The sequence below is a fragment of the Chionomys nivalis genome, chromosome 7 (assembly GCF_950005125.1).
Source record: "Chionomys nivalis chromosome 7, mChiNiv1.1, whole genome shotgun sequence".
Taxonomy (NCBI): domain Eukaryota; kingdom Metazoa; phylum Chordata; class Mammalia; order Rodentia; family Cricetidae; genus Chionomys; species Chionomys nivalis.
In genome coordinates, this window is record NC_080092.1 from 43,658,271 (window position 1) to 43,674,776 (window position 16,506).

General features: G+C 42.3%; 1 protein-coding gene across 1 annotated transcript in view; it reads right to left on the minus strand.

Annotated features, from left to right (window-relative positions):
• Nucleotides 1-16,506, minus strand: part of Akap10 (A-kinase anchoring protein 10) — a 76,518-nt gene continuing 60,012 nt past the window's right edge. The window contains exons 13-15 of the mRNA XM_057774550.1: nucleotides 14,702-14,754; nucleotides 14,053-14,148; nucleotides 1-7,580 (exon numbers count right to left, since the gene is read on the minus strand). Coding sequence (XP_057630533.1) covers nucleotides 7,575-7,580; nucleotides 14,053-14,148; nucleotides 14,702-14,754 — 155 coding nt within the window. The 3' untranslated portion in view covers nucleotides 1-7,574. The remainder of the gene's footprint in view (nucleotides 7,581-14,052; nucleotides 14,149-14,701; nucleotides 14,755-16,506) is intronic.

The following is a 16,506-nucleotide window of genomic DNA, read 5'->3' on the forward strand; positions in this document are numbered from 1 at the left end:
CCCCCCATTCTCAAATTAAATAACAATTCTCTTCAAATTCTCCATAAGCATCTTATGCACCAATGTCTTCATATCTGCAGCTAGTTTCTTGAAGTAGATCTCCTTGGCTTGTATCTAAGTTGTTTTCAGATACAGCACTTTAAAGACACATGCCTGACATTCTTCCATGGAGTCTGGACCAGTAGAACTCTCCTCCTCACCCTTGACCTACCCTGAGGGCGTGTTTGTCATCCTCACCACAGAACCACTTGCTTATTGCTTTTGAAATAGCTCTTTGAAAGGATGGTTTGCAAATGTAGTATGGAGGGGATGTTTCCCTGGACTCTACCCTGCCTTCACAAACAAAACAAAATAAAAACAATATGAAAAAGAAAAACAAAAACACAATACCCCTCTCGATTCATTCCTGTAGGAGAAACCCCAAACTATACAAATCTTGCCTTTCTGAGGCTAGTGCGGGTTAAAAACATGTGGAGTCAGCAGAGGCGGAAGTTTCAGGAACCGGCAAGCTTAGTTACAGGGGCGTGGTGGAGGTGGGGACCAGATCGTCGGGCAGCCATAGACTGTGATGTTTCTTGAGATGTACATAAAGCTGTGAAAAAGCTGGGAATAGTGTACCAAAAACTTTCTGGGGAAGGGGCAAGAGAGACATTCCTGCTGTTCCCCAGGAGCTTGGAGCTGGCCAGATAGCAACGAGGTCAGCCTCCAAGCAGCAAGGACCTGAATGTGGATATCTCACTAGCCAGGAGCAATGTTCATGGAGCATGCTGAAACTGAGCCCTGGTCCGGTAAGCGGGCTTGAGAATTGTCTGAGAGAATCAGGACTGTGAGAAAAATGGCATCAAATAAAAGAGCAAGGTGCAGAATGGGCAAATTCTAGAGAATGACTAAGGGAAGAGATGGAGAAATACACCTAACCTACCCCAACAGGCTCCTCCCTCTTTCAAAACACTTGGCACTGAATTGACAATACTTGTTTTCTAGACTGCAGGATTTCTGCCCAGGGAACTGCTGGGAATAGAATAGCCCTAAGGATAAAGAACTGGAGAACGAGACACCGGCTGTCTATGGAAAGACGGCCAGCAAAGGAGAACAGGCCAGGAAGCATGGGCAGGACCTTAGAAGGCAGCCAGAATCAAGGAGCTGAGAGACAAACAGGACATAAAGACTGAGGAGTGATGTTTGGATGTTCTCGGATCTGATAAACATCTGGACGTTAGTGAAAGATGATAGGTACCATTCTCAGGGAGTCAAAAGCAGGAATTAAATTACATTTCTGCATAGCGTGGCACTTCTAGAAACACAGAATGAAAATAATCATTTCCCCGGCATCAGGGAAACTTTTTGGGTAGTGATTCTCAAAACTATTCCTAGCAGCAACAGTAGCAGCAGCCGAGATCTGATGAGAATGAAAATTCTACAGTCTCACCCAGTCCTGCTAAGTCAGAACTCTTAGAGGTTCGTCAGAAGAGGCAGCCTGAGAGCTAACAAGTCTTCCTGGGGATTCAAGTGCACATGAAAGCTCAGAACAGTGCTTTTCAGGCTGGGCACACAGCTCTGATGGGAGAATCCTTGCCTAACATGTCCTAAGTCCTGAGTTTGATTATCAGCACCCCATAAACTAGTGTTTTTACATGCCTGTAGTGCTGTCCCGGGAGGTAGGAGATTACAGAGTTCCAAGTCATCCGCTTCCACACAGGAAATAGGAAGCCAGCCTGATGTGCTCGAGACCACCTCAAAACAATCAAAAACAAACAAACAAAAACCTAGTGCTGTAAGGTTGGAATCCTTTTCCTTCCTTTTCTTAAGACAGGAACTGCACAGCTCAGGCTGTCCATGCTATACAGCTGAGGATGACCTAGATCTTCCTGTTTCTATCTCCTAAAAGCTAGGATTATAGATGTGTACTGCCACACCCAGCTTAAGTTTTTCTTAAACCTTTGACATCTACTATACTAGTCAGTGATGAGTGCCAGCACCCATCACAGCAGTAGAAAGGGGGCTAACTGGTTTGCCCCTGGCTGTGCAATCCTGGAGATTACTCTACCCTTCCAGCTGTAGTCTCATTTATAATGTAAGAAAGAAAACAGTACTTACCTTATAAGATTGTCAAAGAGCTGAGACAGTGCTTAGCACATCTAAGTGGTCAATTATGCTGGCTATTATTAGGAATAAAGAAGATTCACAAAGCCCACCATTTCATGGAGTAGTTTGATTCCCAGCTAGGTTTTTCCAAGGCCATGATTTTATATCGTGTGTGTGTGTGTGTGTGTGTGTGATAAACTTAGTCTTCATGTTTCTAGATTCTAAGAGTTGGTGTGTCCCAAAGTTCTCCAAGGATCCTTGAGGTCAAGGCCAATCCTACACTGTATTCGTCATCCTGTACAGAAATGGCCTTGCTGGTCAGACATAAAGTTGTTTATACCCTGTTCAACATGTGACCAGGTGCCCAAACATAGAGTCCTTCAGCAAGTAAATGGAATGGAATGGTCTGGTGCTGGTCCTTGTGGAATGGTGACACTGGAAAGGTATGGGAGAGTGGTGACTCCCAATAGGGCTCTAGGTACCCAAGTCAAAAATACTAGTACATATTTTATTTATTAGTGCTAAGGATGAAACCTGGAGTCCCATATATGCTAAATATGCATTTTACCACTGGGGGGGAAAAACACCCTAGCCCAGCATGTTTTAGATGCAACTTTCAACTTCTGGTTCCTTCTTAGTAGAATCTGAGCTCTAAGGGTTCTGGAAGTTCATTCTATTTTCTCCTCTCTCACTGAACTAAAAACAGTATCTACAGATAAGCACTCACCAAACTAGTTGCTAATTAGGAGGAACAAAAGCTGCTCTTTGACAAAACAAAACAAAACAAAAATCTGGGTATGCCAGTTGAGCTTTGGTGGCTACCATTTAGAGCTATAATGGGCAGGACCAGGTCGCAGCCAGGCATTTCTTTCAGTTACAAACTCTTTTCACTTACATTATGTGGACATATGTATGCCTGTATGTGGATATGTGTGTGTGAATGAAGGCGCACATAAAGGCTGGACGTGAGGGACCCCCTGGAGCTGGTGGCTGTGAGCCACTGGACATAACAAGAGCAGTTAACTGCTGGGCAGTACCTCCAGCACCTGCTTTCACTTTTGAGACTGAATTTCATTAAAGCTGGCCTCAAACTTGTGATTCTTCCATCTTAGCCTCCTGTGTTCTGGGATTATAGCTGCCAACACACAGGGTGGTCAGTGCCTCTTTCACGACCGGGGGTGGGGTTCCTACTAAGATTTAGGCAGAGGTGGGTTTGGGTTAGGGACCAGCCTGAAGGCACGTTTAGTGGCCTTCGAAACCGGGCGGTGGTGGTGCACGCCTTTAATCCCAGCACTTGGGATGCAGAGGCAGGCGGATCTCTGTGAGTTCGAGGCCAGCCTGGTCTACAGAGCTAGTTCCAGGACAGGCTCCAAAGCTACAGAGAAACCCTGTCTCGAAAAACCAACCCCCCCCCCCAAAAAAAGTTGGCCTTCAAAACCTGAAACCAGGGGCTGGAGAGATGGCTCAGTGGTTAAGAGCATTGCCTGCTCTTCCAAAGGTCCTGAGTTCGATTCCCAGCAACCACATGGTGGTTCTATCTGGAATGAGGTCTGGTGCCCTCTTCTGGCCTGCAGGCATATACACAGACAGAACACTGTATACATAATAAATAAATAAATAAATAAATAAATAAATAAATAAATAAATATTAAAAAAAACCCTGAAAGCAGAAACAAGGCTAAATCCTCATCTCTCATTCATCCTTGGGAAACAGCTCTTTAGCCCAGAGATTTCTTTGCGCTCTCTTACCCCAGTCTCTGGTTCCTCAGGTGTCAATCACTATGCACCCTGTTTAAGTTCTACAGCATCCTTAGTGTGTCAGAGCAGGTCACCGTGTAGTGAACCAAGGTTACATGCACAAGTTGCCAAGTCATGAATACTGAGCTTCCTGTGTTCCCAGGGAGGCCTTCCCTAAACAGACACCAGCACCGTAAACACCCTCTGCGGCCTTTCCCGCCTGTCCAGGGCACAGCACTATTCCTCCTACTCAAAGCAACTCCCACCCCTACCCAAGCAAAGAGGCAGTCCCTCAGTGCCCACCTGGAAAGGACTCAAAGGGCAGCACAGCTATTAATGTGACCCCTTCAAGTTTGGGCCGCTTACTTCAAGTCGTTTACTTACTGCTTTATGGCTCCAACCACAGGCCAAAGGGGTAGCCTGGTATACAGATGTGCTCAACACCTACAGGTCTCATGAGCTGCTGTTTCTCCTACTTTCAAGTGTGTACTGGGCACACACTAGTTGAAATGCCTTCTATTTCTGGCTTGGTTACAGCTAAGAGTGGGGAATCAAGCTTATTCTTAGGCAGAGAATGGGGAAACATGAAGAGGCCCTGGCCTAGGATGCATGAGCTCCGATGGTGGCCATCCTGCAATAGGTCAGGAGCCTTTCTAAGGCCCGAGTAACATCTTACTAAAAAGATCAAGTGCCTCAGTTCCAGGTTAGGATTCCATTTCAACAGTATACACAAGATGAGCAAGGAAGGCTTACTACAGAAAAATTCTGCTCTAAAATGTCATAGTAATTAGCAGTGTGCTGAACACATGTTATTATAATTTAGAACACTATGGTAGTCCTTTAGTCAAAATCCTTTCTGTTGCATGTAGTAACAAGTCACTTCGATAAACATTAAAAAAAAAATCCAGATGCATTTTAAGTATAGCCCAAGGATGAATGAAGACCAAGGCAAGGATACAGGACTGGATGAAGAAACCAGGGCACCTCCAGGTTTACCAAGGCCTCCTGGCTCTCAGGCTTGTTCACCAGAGCCAACTCCTGCCTTGGGAAGTAGCCATCTAAGTCATCACCCAGGCCATCTTCCCAGGTGTCTCCATCAAAAGCCATAAAATACAGAACCATCTTTGGGCATTCCAGTCAGGTCATCCCTGGCTTAAACAGCCAATGAGGAGAAGAGTGACGAGGGTGAGGATAGAAAGCCACTGAGGGTGCTGAGCCAGGCAGAGTCTCCACAGGGCCTTTAGAGATATCGGCTGCTACATCAGGGGCTCAGTTGTTGACACTGAAATAAACCAGCAAAGAAGCCTGGTATGGAGGCTGTACCTGTAATCCCCAGATTTGGGGAGGCTAAAGCCTGGACTACACAGTGAAACCTTGTCTCAGAAAACAAAAAACAACAGCGATGAAGTCTGTGATTCTCTACAGTTCAGAGTCCTCCTTCTCATAAAGTATCTGTGGAACTAGTCAAAAGTTCTAGTAGTGTAAACAGTTTACATCTCAAAAAGCCTTACTGGGTACTGGAACTCAAGCAGAAAAGGCTGTTTCCTGCTCCACTGCTCTTCACTGGACATGGCTGACACCTGCTTTCATGTTCATCATCTCCTATAGGAATGATGAAGACAAGCCAAATCACAATGTTGTCACGCTCGCATTGGTAAGGTGACTTTAACAACCTGCTGACATCAATGGCATGGTAAGAGCGAAGTTCAAATGCTTTAGACCTAAAATCCCTGCCAGGGCATCTTTTTGTGGATAGACACTGCATAGAACACGGTGGGTGCTCAATGTTAGGTCAATTTTATGCTAATTTTAAAATGAGGTCAAGGACCTAACATACAGTTGGTGTAATCGCTTTGGGTCACTCTGCTTCTATACCTCACAGCAGGCAGAGCAGAAAACAAAATCAATCTCAATTTTGCTCATTTCCCCTTAGACATAGCTTATAAATACTGACATCTCTAGCTCGAATACACAAAATGCAGACAAAGAGATCACTAGAAAGTATTTTAACAAAAAGCACTAGTTAAAATAGCCTAGAGTATTACAGAAATGTTTAATACATGCAGAGGCGGGAGGAGTCACCCAGAATCACATTTTACTCTATGATCTTTATATTGCTTTTCACTTAAGTTTGAAGCAATGTGAAATGGACAGAAATATTTGGCTAAAAGAACAAAATGAGCCACCATAGCACATATATTGAAAAAAAAAAAACACCTCTCATCTATGTCTACATACAAAGACAAGACTATGTCCAGTAGTGGATCATATTCTGGGGTTTTATAAAGTGAATGGAAATATTAGGAAGGGTCAATATATTTCAAAAGAAGAGCCATAAATGCCCTAAAAGCAGGAAGTTGACACCATTTTAAATATAATTCATATATATATATATATTTAAAATCAAACACAATTAAATAGAATATAGTTTAGGTACATGAATACTTCAGAATAACAGAGGTGGTACACAGTACCAAAAACTTATACACAGCCTTTTTGTTTCTTCTGTTGATAAACAGTGTGCCTCTATACAATCAATATTGCAATGAAATAAATTCTCTATTCATTCAAGACTTTCCCAAGGACAGAGGTGATTAATAATTATATATATATATACACACACATAAATATATTCTTTTGCAAACTTTGAGCAAAAGCAGTAACACCTAAGAAAACTTCCTTTCTCTTTAAACTGTCACATACAGGAAGCACTGGCACCATATGGCCAGGGGAGTGTGCTTGCCAACTGGGTGGCCCCACCAACGACCGTGCTACAGGTGCAAAGCCAACTAAGCAGAAGGGCAGCGAGTGAGTTTCCTTCCGACTGTCTGAAGACAGAAAGGGAAAGGCAACTGCATATTTGCCACTCACAGTGAAGAATTGTGGAGACACTCAAAAGCGAGTGCTTCTTTCCCCGCCTTATTAAAAAAATAAAATCAAATCTGAGAATGTGTTCCAAGTACCACATGGGAAAAACTGGAGTCATAGTTATTTTTTCCCACGTGTATTCCGAAGAGGGAATGAAGTATCGGGAGCATGGCATTCCTATGGAGGAATGGGTCTTGATGTTCAAAGTAAACTAAATTTGCCCTTTTGCTAGCAGAGGAGAGACTAGCTTTAAGGATATAACATCACAGGAGTGAATGAAATGTGAAAATTGTGTCTGTCACCAAAGAGAAGGATGACATCACAAGGCCTGACCCATGACTTGTTGCTCTTTCTAAATTAATGCCTCTGTGAAGGAAGACTACACAAGGGATCGTCACCTGCTCCACAAGCTGCTGGCCCACATCGCCACTTGGAGCTGCAGGCTCCGGTTGAACTGACTCACCTGTGAATTTCAGGAGGACAAAAACAAGCACCTTTTCTCGTGCTTTCTGACACTGCTAAGGATGGAGGCTGCTGCAAGCATGTGGCCCACACGCCAACTCACACTTTCTGCCTCACACAGGATGTGGTCCCAGGCTATTCCAGTGGGTAACTCTCTCATAGTGGGTTACAGCTACTGGCAAACTAATTGTCTAGTAATGTCACCGATACCACTTTGCATCTTGTGACTCACTGCTACCATCATGGGCATCTATGTCTACATTTAACAACAGATCTTGGACTGTCTCGCATTCTTTCTTGGACACAACAGTGATCTAGCAGTGGAAAGAATTGCAGTGCTCCGTTTTCATTGGCTGTGTTGAGGAATCCAACCAAAGGGAAAAGTTCTTTCAAAATCATATTTTCTTATCTCTGGTTTTGAGTCACAGCTGGGGAAAAAAGAAAAACAAAAAGAAGAAGGTAAGGTACATTCCTGTAGGGAATAGCGCATTATCAACACAGATAAAGAAGTGCTCCCTAGGTATGCCTTAGGGCACAGCCGAGCACTTGTTTGTGAGGCAAAGGATTGACTATCCTCAGCTATCCCTAAGTTAACAGGAGCTTAAAGAAGCTAAGAACTTGCTCTTATTTTTCTGTTTGGGCAATGGTTATCAAAATGAAACTCTTCACTGTTCTCTGTGTGAGCTCATGTGTATGGATATGCACTTGGGAAACTGGGTGCCATTGTTCAAGGACAGGCATTCTAACTGGCTGGAGCTCAGCCATTAGACTACGCAGGATAGGCAGTGAACTCTACGAATCCATTTGTGAGCACCAGGATCATACAGAAACGCTACGGCACCTGGCTTTTTAATGTGGGTTCTAGGGATCAAACACTTCATCAATTGAGCCATCTCTACAGTTTGTCAATATTTTTTTTTTAATTTACTTATTTCAGCTAGGGTTTACAGAGAAACCCTATCATCAAAAACCAAAACCAAACCAAAGAAAAAAAGAAAGAAAAATTCATTTATGTGCACTGGTGGGTTTTTTTTTGTTGTTGTTTTTTGAGACAGGGTTTCTCTGTAGCTTTGGAGCCTGTCCTGGAACTAGCTCTTGTAGACCAGGCTGGCCTCGAACTTGCAAAGATCCTGCCTCTGCCTCCCGAGTGCTGGGATTAAAGGCGTGCGCCACCACAGCCCAGCCTATGTGCACTGGTGTTTTATTTTGCCTACATGTATGTCTGTGTGAAGGTGTTGGATCCCCTGGAACTGGAGTTACAGACAATTTTGAACTGAACCCAGGTTCTCTGAAAGAGCAGTTAGTGCTCTTAAATACTCAGCCATCTCTCCAGCTCAATATTCTCATTTTTTTGACAAGGTAATTCTACTTGTGGGACTTAACCCTAGTGCACTCATTTGAGAGGGTAAAGACAAATATGCAGGTACTGACTAAAACATTGCCTCTAGCTGACAAAAACCCTACATAACTTAATCCATGAGACTTACAAGAAACGAAAGAACTTTCTTTGATCTGCTAGGTTCCCAAGATAGACTAACGTATGAGGGTCATTCTCTCCTTTACACAGCACTGGGTAGAACACACACTGCCATTTTCAAGATGGAACACACATTTCACAAGTCAGTAGCGACAGGAGATAGTGCTCAAGTACACTCCAGGGACAAATGGACACTGAAGATTCAAACCAGAGAGGTGGCAGAGCAGGCTAAACAGCCCAAGTGATCTGTGCGGGCTCCTCGCTGCTCACACTCGTGGCCACAGAATGAGAATCAGAAGGGGATCTGAGTTTTTCTTGTCCAGCATCTCTGATCTATCACTGAAGGAAGAAAGCTCTCTTGCAAAAGGTTGCACATTCCACCTAAAAATGCATTCAAAGGCTGGATGGAAGGGCTCAGCATTCAGGAGGCCCTGAACGGACCTACTAAGCTCAGTCCTCTCTTTCTCCCTTCTCTCTCCTCTCTCTCTCCTCTCTTCTTTTCTCCCCCCCCCCCATTTATCATACCCCCCATTTATCATAAAGATGAAAATTACATGGGAATAAAATATGAACACACAATGCTCAAATAAAGATCCTGAATTTTTTAAACATCTAGTTCCAAAATGATTTCTAAACATTTCCTTATTTTCCAATATCTGATCATCAACGTAATGATGGAGAATCACAAAATAACAATCTTGTACTTCTTTATACAACTTTACCTTTACTTTCCTTTTTGCTTTGAGAGGGCTTTTTCCTTTTTGGGTTAGTAGCCTGGCAAGGGAGGCATTGACTCACATAGTCCTCCACCAATTGATTTATGTTGAAAATTTTGAGTGCCCCAGTAATTCTTTTAATTCTCTTTGGCCTAAATGTGTCCCCCTGTGTACTTGGTAGATAAGGCACTTGACTGTTTAATGTTTGACAAAAATTATCATCTTTATAGTTGTGGAATATTATTTTAACTGGGCAAAGATGTATTAATTTGTTTATGCTATAGAATATTTAACTGTAAAGGTGTGTTACTTTTGTTTATGCTGCATTTGTTTAATTATGTAAAGATATGTTGCATATTTTACCTTACCTGGCTAAGGCACCTGACTAGTCTAATAAAGAGCTGAATGGCCAACAGCTAGGCAGAGAAAGGACAGGTGGGCAGTGGGCAGAGAGAATAGGAGGAGAGACCCAGGCTCAGGAGGAGGGAAGGAGGAGGAGAGAATGAGGGAGGTGCCCAGGGCATGAAGCCAGGCATCTTTGCCAGACACAAGAAGCAGTCAAAATAAGATATACAGAAAAAAAAAAAAAAAAGTAAAAAGCCCCAAGACAAAAGGTAGATAAAGAGAAACAGGTTAATTTAAGTTAAAAGAGCCAGCCAGAAACAAGCCTGAGCTAGGCAGAGCATTCAAACTAATAGTGTGTCATGATTTGGGAGCTGGCTGGTAGCCTAAAAAAAAAAGCCTGGTACACTTACACAGAAAAGAGGCTGTACTCTACAAGAGAGTATGAACCAGTGTCGACAAAAGGACAGCTAACAACAGGCAGGGCAAGGTCAATGCTGGACCTAGATCAAGTACTTGGATGGGGGGCTCTTTAATAAATACATATATTTATGTCAGAAAACAGACTGTAGGTTTCACTCATTTACAATAATGAAATCTTTTTTTTTTTTTTTTTTTTTTTTTTGGTTTTTCGAGACAGGGTTTCTCTGTGGTTCTGGAGCCTGTCCTGGAACTAGCTCTTGTAGACCAGGCTGGTCTCGAACTCACAGAGATCCGCCTGCCTCTGCCTCCCGTGTGCTGGGATTAAAGGCGTGCGCCACCACCGCCCGGCTGAAATCTGTTTTATGACTGAGGATATGATATATCCTGGCAGATGATTCCTGTGCATATAAAAACTGTATATGGTGGGGCTGGGGAGATGGCTCGGGGTAAAGTGCTTGGACAAGCACGAGGACCAAGGTTCAGACCCCAGCACCCAGGGAAGCCTTGCACAGTGGCATGCGAAGGAAAGGCAGAGGCAGGAGGATCCCTGGGGCTTGCAGAACAGCTAGTGCGGAAGAATCCAGGGTCAATGAGACAGCCTGTCTCAAAAGATAAGGTGGAGAATAATTGGGGAAGACGCCTGATGTCAAACTATGACCTCTACATGCAAACCAATGAACATGTGAACACACAAACACACACAAAATAAATTTTAAAATTTTAAGAAAAAAAAATCATCCAAAAAGTGACAATGTTTTTTTAATTAAAAAAAAAAAAGTCTAGTTGGGTTGTCTGTCTTATTTTATCTTTTAGAGTATTATGCGGCTAGGCATTCTTTGAACTCCCTATATAGTACAGGCTGGTTTTAAATTTATGATCCTTCACAGCTCCTGAGAGCTAAGTTCTACCACCACACCTGGCTTGAAAAAATCTTCTTAAATTGATTTTAATTATTTGGTCAGAGGAAATGAACGCGCTCAGGTTTTATTTGGCTTGAAGAAGAAAAAAAAAAAGAAATCCCCTTATTTAACTTCCTCACCAAAAGCCACCTTCATTGTTTGACTTCTACTTAGACATCTTCTGGACTGCTTAACATTTGACGAAATGATTGCTGTTCTTACCTGTATGTAATAACATCTTCAGCATAGCCAGGCGGTGGTGGTGCACTCGGGAGGCAGAGGCAGGCGGATCTCTGTGAGTTCGAGGCCAGCCTGGTCTACAAGAGCTAGTTCCAGGACAGGCTCCAAAGCCACAAAGAAACCCTGTCTCGGAAAGAGAGAGAGAGAGAGAGAGAGAGAGAGAGAGAGAGAGAGAGAGAGAGAGAGAGAAAAACCAAAAGCCAAAAAACATCTGCAGCTATTCTAAGCCACTAGAGCCAGAGAGGCCAGGCAGTGGTGGCACACACCTTTATCCCAGCACTTGGGATCCCACGCCTTTAATCTCAGCACTAGGGAGGTGGAAACAGGAATGCTATGGCTGGGCAGAGAGAGGAATATAAGGCGGGAGGAGACAGGGGTTCAGATACAGTCTGAGGCTTTGTAGAGACAGCAGCAGTCTGAGGATTCGTAGTGGTAGGATCGTCTCTTTGATGTGAGCATTGGTAGAGGTAAGAACTCACCAAGTCCAGTGGCTGGCTGCTCTCTTCTCTGATCTCTCAGCTTTCACCCCCTAATATCTGACTGGGTTTTTATTATTAAGACCAATTAGAATTTTTGCTAAATCTGTATACACAGATTTAGTTTTCATCAAATTTTGAAAAATTTTAATCATTAGTTATGTTTTTTTCCTGTATTCCAACTTGTGCCTCAAATGTTTGTTAGCTGGCACACATTGTTTAATAGCACTTCACTCATTTTTTAAAAAAATATTTCCAGTTTTTTTCTGTTTTTCTTCATGTAGGAGTCAATGTTTTCTTGTGGTTCCTAAATGGCAACTGACTTCATTCAATGTCATTTTCCACCTCTAATATTTATTTCAGGAACTTTGGTTTTTAAATCCTTCTTCTATTTCTCCCTACTATACTGTTTGCCTTAACATTCCTCTTAAATTTTGTTCATTATTATTTTCTTTTTACATTTTGCTTATTTTTTTAATTAATTAATTAATTTTAAAAAACCCTATCTTTTCTCATTTTACATGCCAAATCCAGTTTCCACTTCCTCCCCTCCTCCCATTCCTTCCACCTTCCCTCTCATCCAACCCCAAACCCACTCTTCAGAGAAGGCTTCCCATGATCATTATGATCATTATTTTCAATATTATTATTCAATATTATTTTGTGTGTGTGTGTGCAGGCATGATGTGTATGGGTGGGTGCACAAGCTACAATGGGCTGTGATGGTCAGGACAATTTTGTCAGTCAATTCTCTCTTTCTACCTTTATGCTATGTTCCTTTAAAGAGGGTTAACTTTTGTTTTTTTTGTTTGTTTGTTTTTCCAGACAGGGTTTCCCTGTGTAACAGTCCTACCTGTCCTGGAACTAGCTCTTGTAGACCAGGCTGGCCTCGAACTCACAGGGATTCACCTGCCTCTGCCTCCTGAGTGCTGGGATTAAAGGTATGCACCACCATTGCCTGGCAACTTTTGTTTGGGCATACAATTGTATGTCATCTGATCCTTCCAAACTGCTTTTAAACTTTGTTGACATATATTAGGCTTCACTTAACTCCAACAGTAAGACATAACTCCCAATGCTCAGTATTCTTTGTTTATTACTGTGGCCAGAAGAAACACCAACTATTCCTAGCCCCATCTTTTGAATATCAGTCAACATCTAACTTTTGGGGGTTTGTTCCCTAGAGATAAGCGTTTTTGTTTTTGTTTTTTTTGATTTATTTATTTATTGTGTATACAACATTCTGCCTCCATGTATGCCTGCATGCCAGAAGAGGGCACCAGATCTCATTACAGATGGTTGTGAGCCACCATGTGGTGGCTGGGAATGGAACTCAGGACCTCTGGAAGACCAGTCAGTGCTCTTTAACCTCTGAACCATCTCTCTAGCCCCGAGATAAGCATTTTCATGTACATCCATGAAGACTGGTATCTGGTCAATGACTTGAGGGCCCTCCCAAGTATCTCCATAGCTCTTTTTTTCTGGACAGCATCTTCTTTTCTGATGCCTTGTTTCATAACTGCTATAAATAACCACATCAAGCTTTTCCTCTCTAAATGTTCCTTTTCATTTTTAAGTTCATCCAATCTCCTGGCTCTGTTCAGACTTGCCTTCTCTACTTGAGAAGCCAACTGCCAACAGTGGGCTAGGGAATCACTTCAATTCTACTGCTTTTGAAGATCACATACTGTCCACTATCTGGAAATATATTTTGTTTAGTTCATCAGTCTTGCAGTTCCTTATGATGAAAGGTAATTCCTATAGCAGCTAATGCTTCAGAGGCAGATACAGAAGTATCCTAATATCATATTTATGTATATATGCATATGTGTTATGAGTGCAGGTATCTGAGGAGATCCGCAGGCATCATACTTGGTGTCACAGGTGGTTGTGGATTTGGGGAACCAAATTCAGGACCCACCCAAGCAAGAGCAGTATGCACTCTTAACCACAGAGTCCTAATTCCAGCTCCTCTTTTTTAAAATTATCATTAAACAATGATAATATGTGCCTGTGTGTGTTTATTTATTTACTTTACAAAAGCCAGGCCAGGGGCAGAGAAACAGTTCATTTGGTAGAGTGCTTCTGTAATATTCGCAAAGCCCAAGGGTTGCTCCCAGCACCATACAAACCAGTTTTGATGGCACAGCCTATAATTCTAGCAGTTGGTATGCAGAAGTGGGAAGATCAGAAGTTCTAGGTGGACATCAGTCAGAAGACTTTGAGCCTAGCCTGGGCTACATTAAGACCCTGTCTCAAACAAACAAACAATAACAACAACAAACCCCAGCAATGAAAGGCTAAGTCAGAATGCAAGTCACCCTTACCTTCGTAGATTTCTCCAATGGTTGATCACAGTGTGCCTGCTGCATAACATCACTCACTATCATTTTGGCAATCTTCCAAGCTAGTTCCTCTTGAGCCTGAAAGAAGTTATTCACATTGTTGATAAAGACCCTTCATTAGGAGAATCAAGATACATATAATCAGTCTTCCAAACATGCTTATCATTTGGGTAAAGCACCTTCCCTATATATCAAAGAATCTGGGCACCGCTGGCTGTAATATATTAACATGTCCCTCACGGTCTTACAGAGTCAATTACTGAGTAGCCAACATCGTGATTACTTTCTATGTTTGAGGTCAAAATAGAACACTTTTCTTTGTCCACTCTAATCTCTCAATGTACTTAACTATTCCACACGATTCCTGCAAAAACCACAACTGAAACTGCCGAAGAAAACACCTCCACTTTTGTCTTTACATTAGTGACCTGGTGGCGGTGTCAGTGGTCACAGTCTCTGAAGATACTTTTACTGTTACCACTAGGCAATTATTAAATGCTAAGTGGAGCCTTCCTTGTTACAACCAGAATAAGAGGGCACTGACGTGTCATCTGTGTAACAAGGAACCGCAGGAAGAGAACGTGCAGCCTTCCTCAGACAAGGCTAGGCTCCCTGCTTCTGTAAGACTCACCTCATCAGTATTTCCTTGCACCCACTTCTTCATAGCTTGTGAGAACATGAATCCTGGTGAGCAAAGCCGAAATGAATATGGATTTTAATGTGATTTTACGTTACAAATGATTTTGGAGATTATCTCTTAGACATGGATATTCTTTCCTAGTTTCCTATTAAAGACATTAATAAAAACAGTTCATATCATTTCTATAACACAATGTTTACAATAACTTTGTGAAAATCGTGACTTAAAATGCTTCTAAATAGCTCTTTCAGGATTCTGGATTTTTCTTCTACTCTTTTCAGCAGATAAAGGTGGTTAATGTTAGACTTGTAGCTATCATTGAAAACAAATCCTTAATCAATATAATGGTTTGGTATAAGAATCTATCAACACATCAGGAGACTGATGGATGAATTTGTTTTTCTCTTCAGTTTGAAATATTCCTTCAAATTTCTCTGTGTAGTCCTGGAACTCACTTTGTAGACCAGGCTGGCTTTGAATACACAGATCTGCCTGTCTCTGCCTCCTAAGTGTTGGGATTAAAGGCGTGCAACAACAGGCAAGAGCAGTATTTCTTTTCTTTAAAACACACACACCTTCAAGACATTATTTATTTATTGGGGGTTGGTGGGAGCTGGTGGGAATTCCTAACTGTAGAACTCAGACGACAACTTAGAAGAATAGGTTCTTTCCTTTCACCATGGGTGTCCTAGGAACTGAATTAAGGTTGTCAAGTTTGGCCACAAATGCCTCTACTCCCTGAGTCATCTCTCTAGCCACAGATTAATTCTTCAGGCAAGATCCTAATTAATTCAGTAGCTAAAATGAGCCTAGATATACCATTCACGAAAAATACAAAATCCAGATCTTTTTCCTTCAATAATTTTTATTATTGAAGATTTTCCTGAAATAAAGAAAAAAAGAAAAGAAAGAAGAAAGAAAATTGCCTGGCAGTGGAGGCACATGCCTTTAATCTGAGCACTCAGAGACAGAGGCAGGTGGAGCTCTGTCAGTTACAACTGGCCTGGTCTACATAGTAAGTTCCAAGACAGTCAGAACTACATAATAAAGACACTGTCTCAAAAAACAAAACAACAACAAAAAATTTACTTATTTGTTGCTATGTGTCTGCTCTGCATGTGGGTGTAGGATCCCATAGAAGCTAGAGCAAGCACTGGATCCCCTGAAGCTGGAGTTATAGGTGGTTTTGGGCCACCTTATGTGGATCCTAGAAACTAGATTCCAGTCTCCTGAAAGAGCAACAAGCACTCTTACCCACCAGGTCATCTCTCCAGCCCTCCGTTTGAGGTGTTAAATACTAATCTGATCATCAGTTATTGCAAAGCAGAGTCAATAAGGTGCTAGCACTAAAATCTCACCCGGCTGCTGAATTATGTGCTCACTACTGCACTACTCTCCTGCAACTGCCTGACTTCCAACCTTCAGTCTGGACTCTTCTTTCTAATTCCTGCTAACATCTTATCTCACTTCAAATTCCCTTTTTAGTACTACTCCTACAGACTGACAGTCTTCTTGATATCTATCTCTCTTCAGCACAATTTCTTTCAAATTTTACTGCTGGAAAAATACTTCTGGCCAGCAGTTAGCTCTGAAACCATGAACCATAGAGTTCAGAGTTCAGTCTCCAGACTGAGGCACAGAAGGGCTCTCCCAAAGACAGAGACAAAGAGGGGTGCCACTGGAGGGACAAAGCTCACATATTTTTGAATTCCTTGCTATTAAGATTTATGATTTTTATGTTTGTTTTTTGAGACACACAGTTTCTTTGGTGTAACCCTGGCTGTCCAGGAACTCAC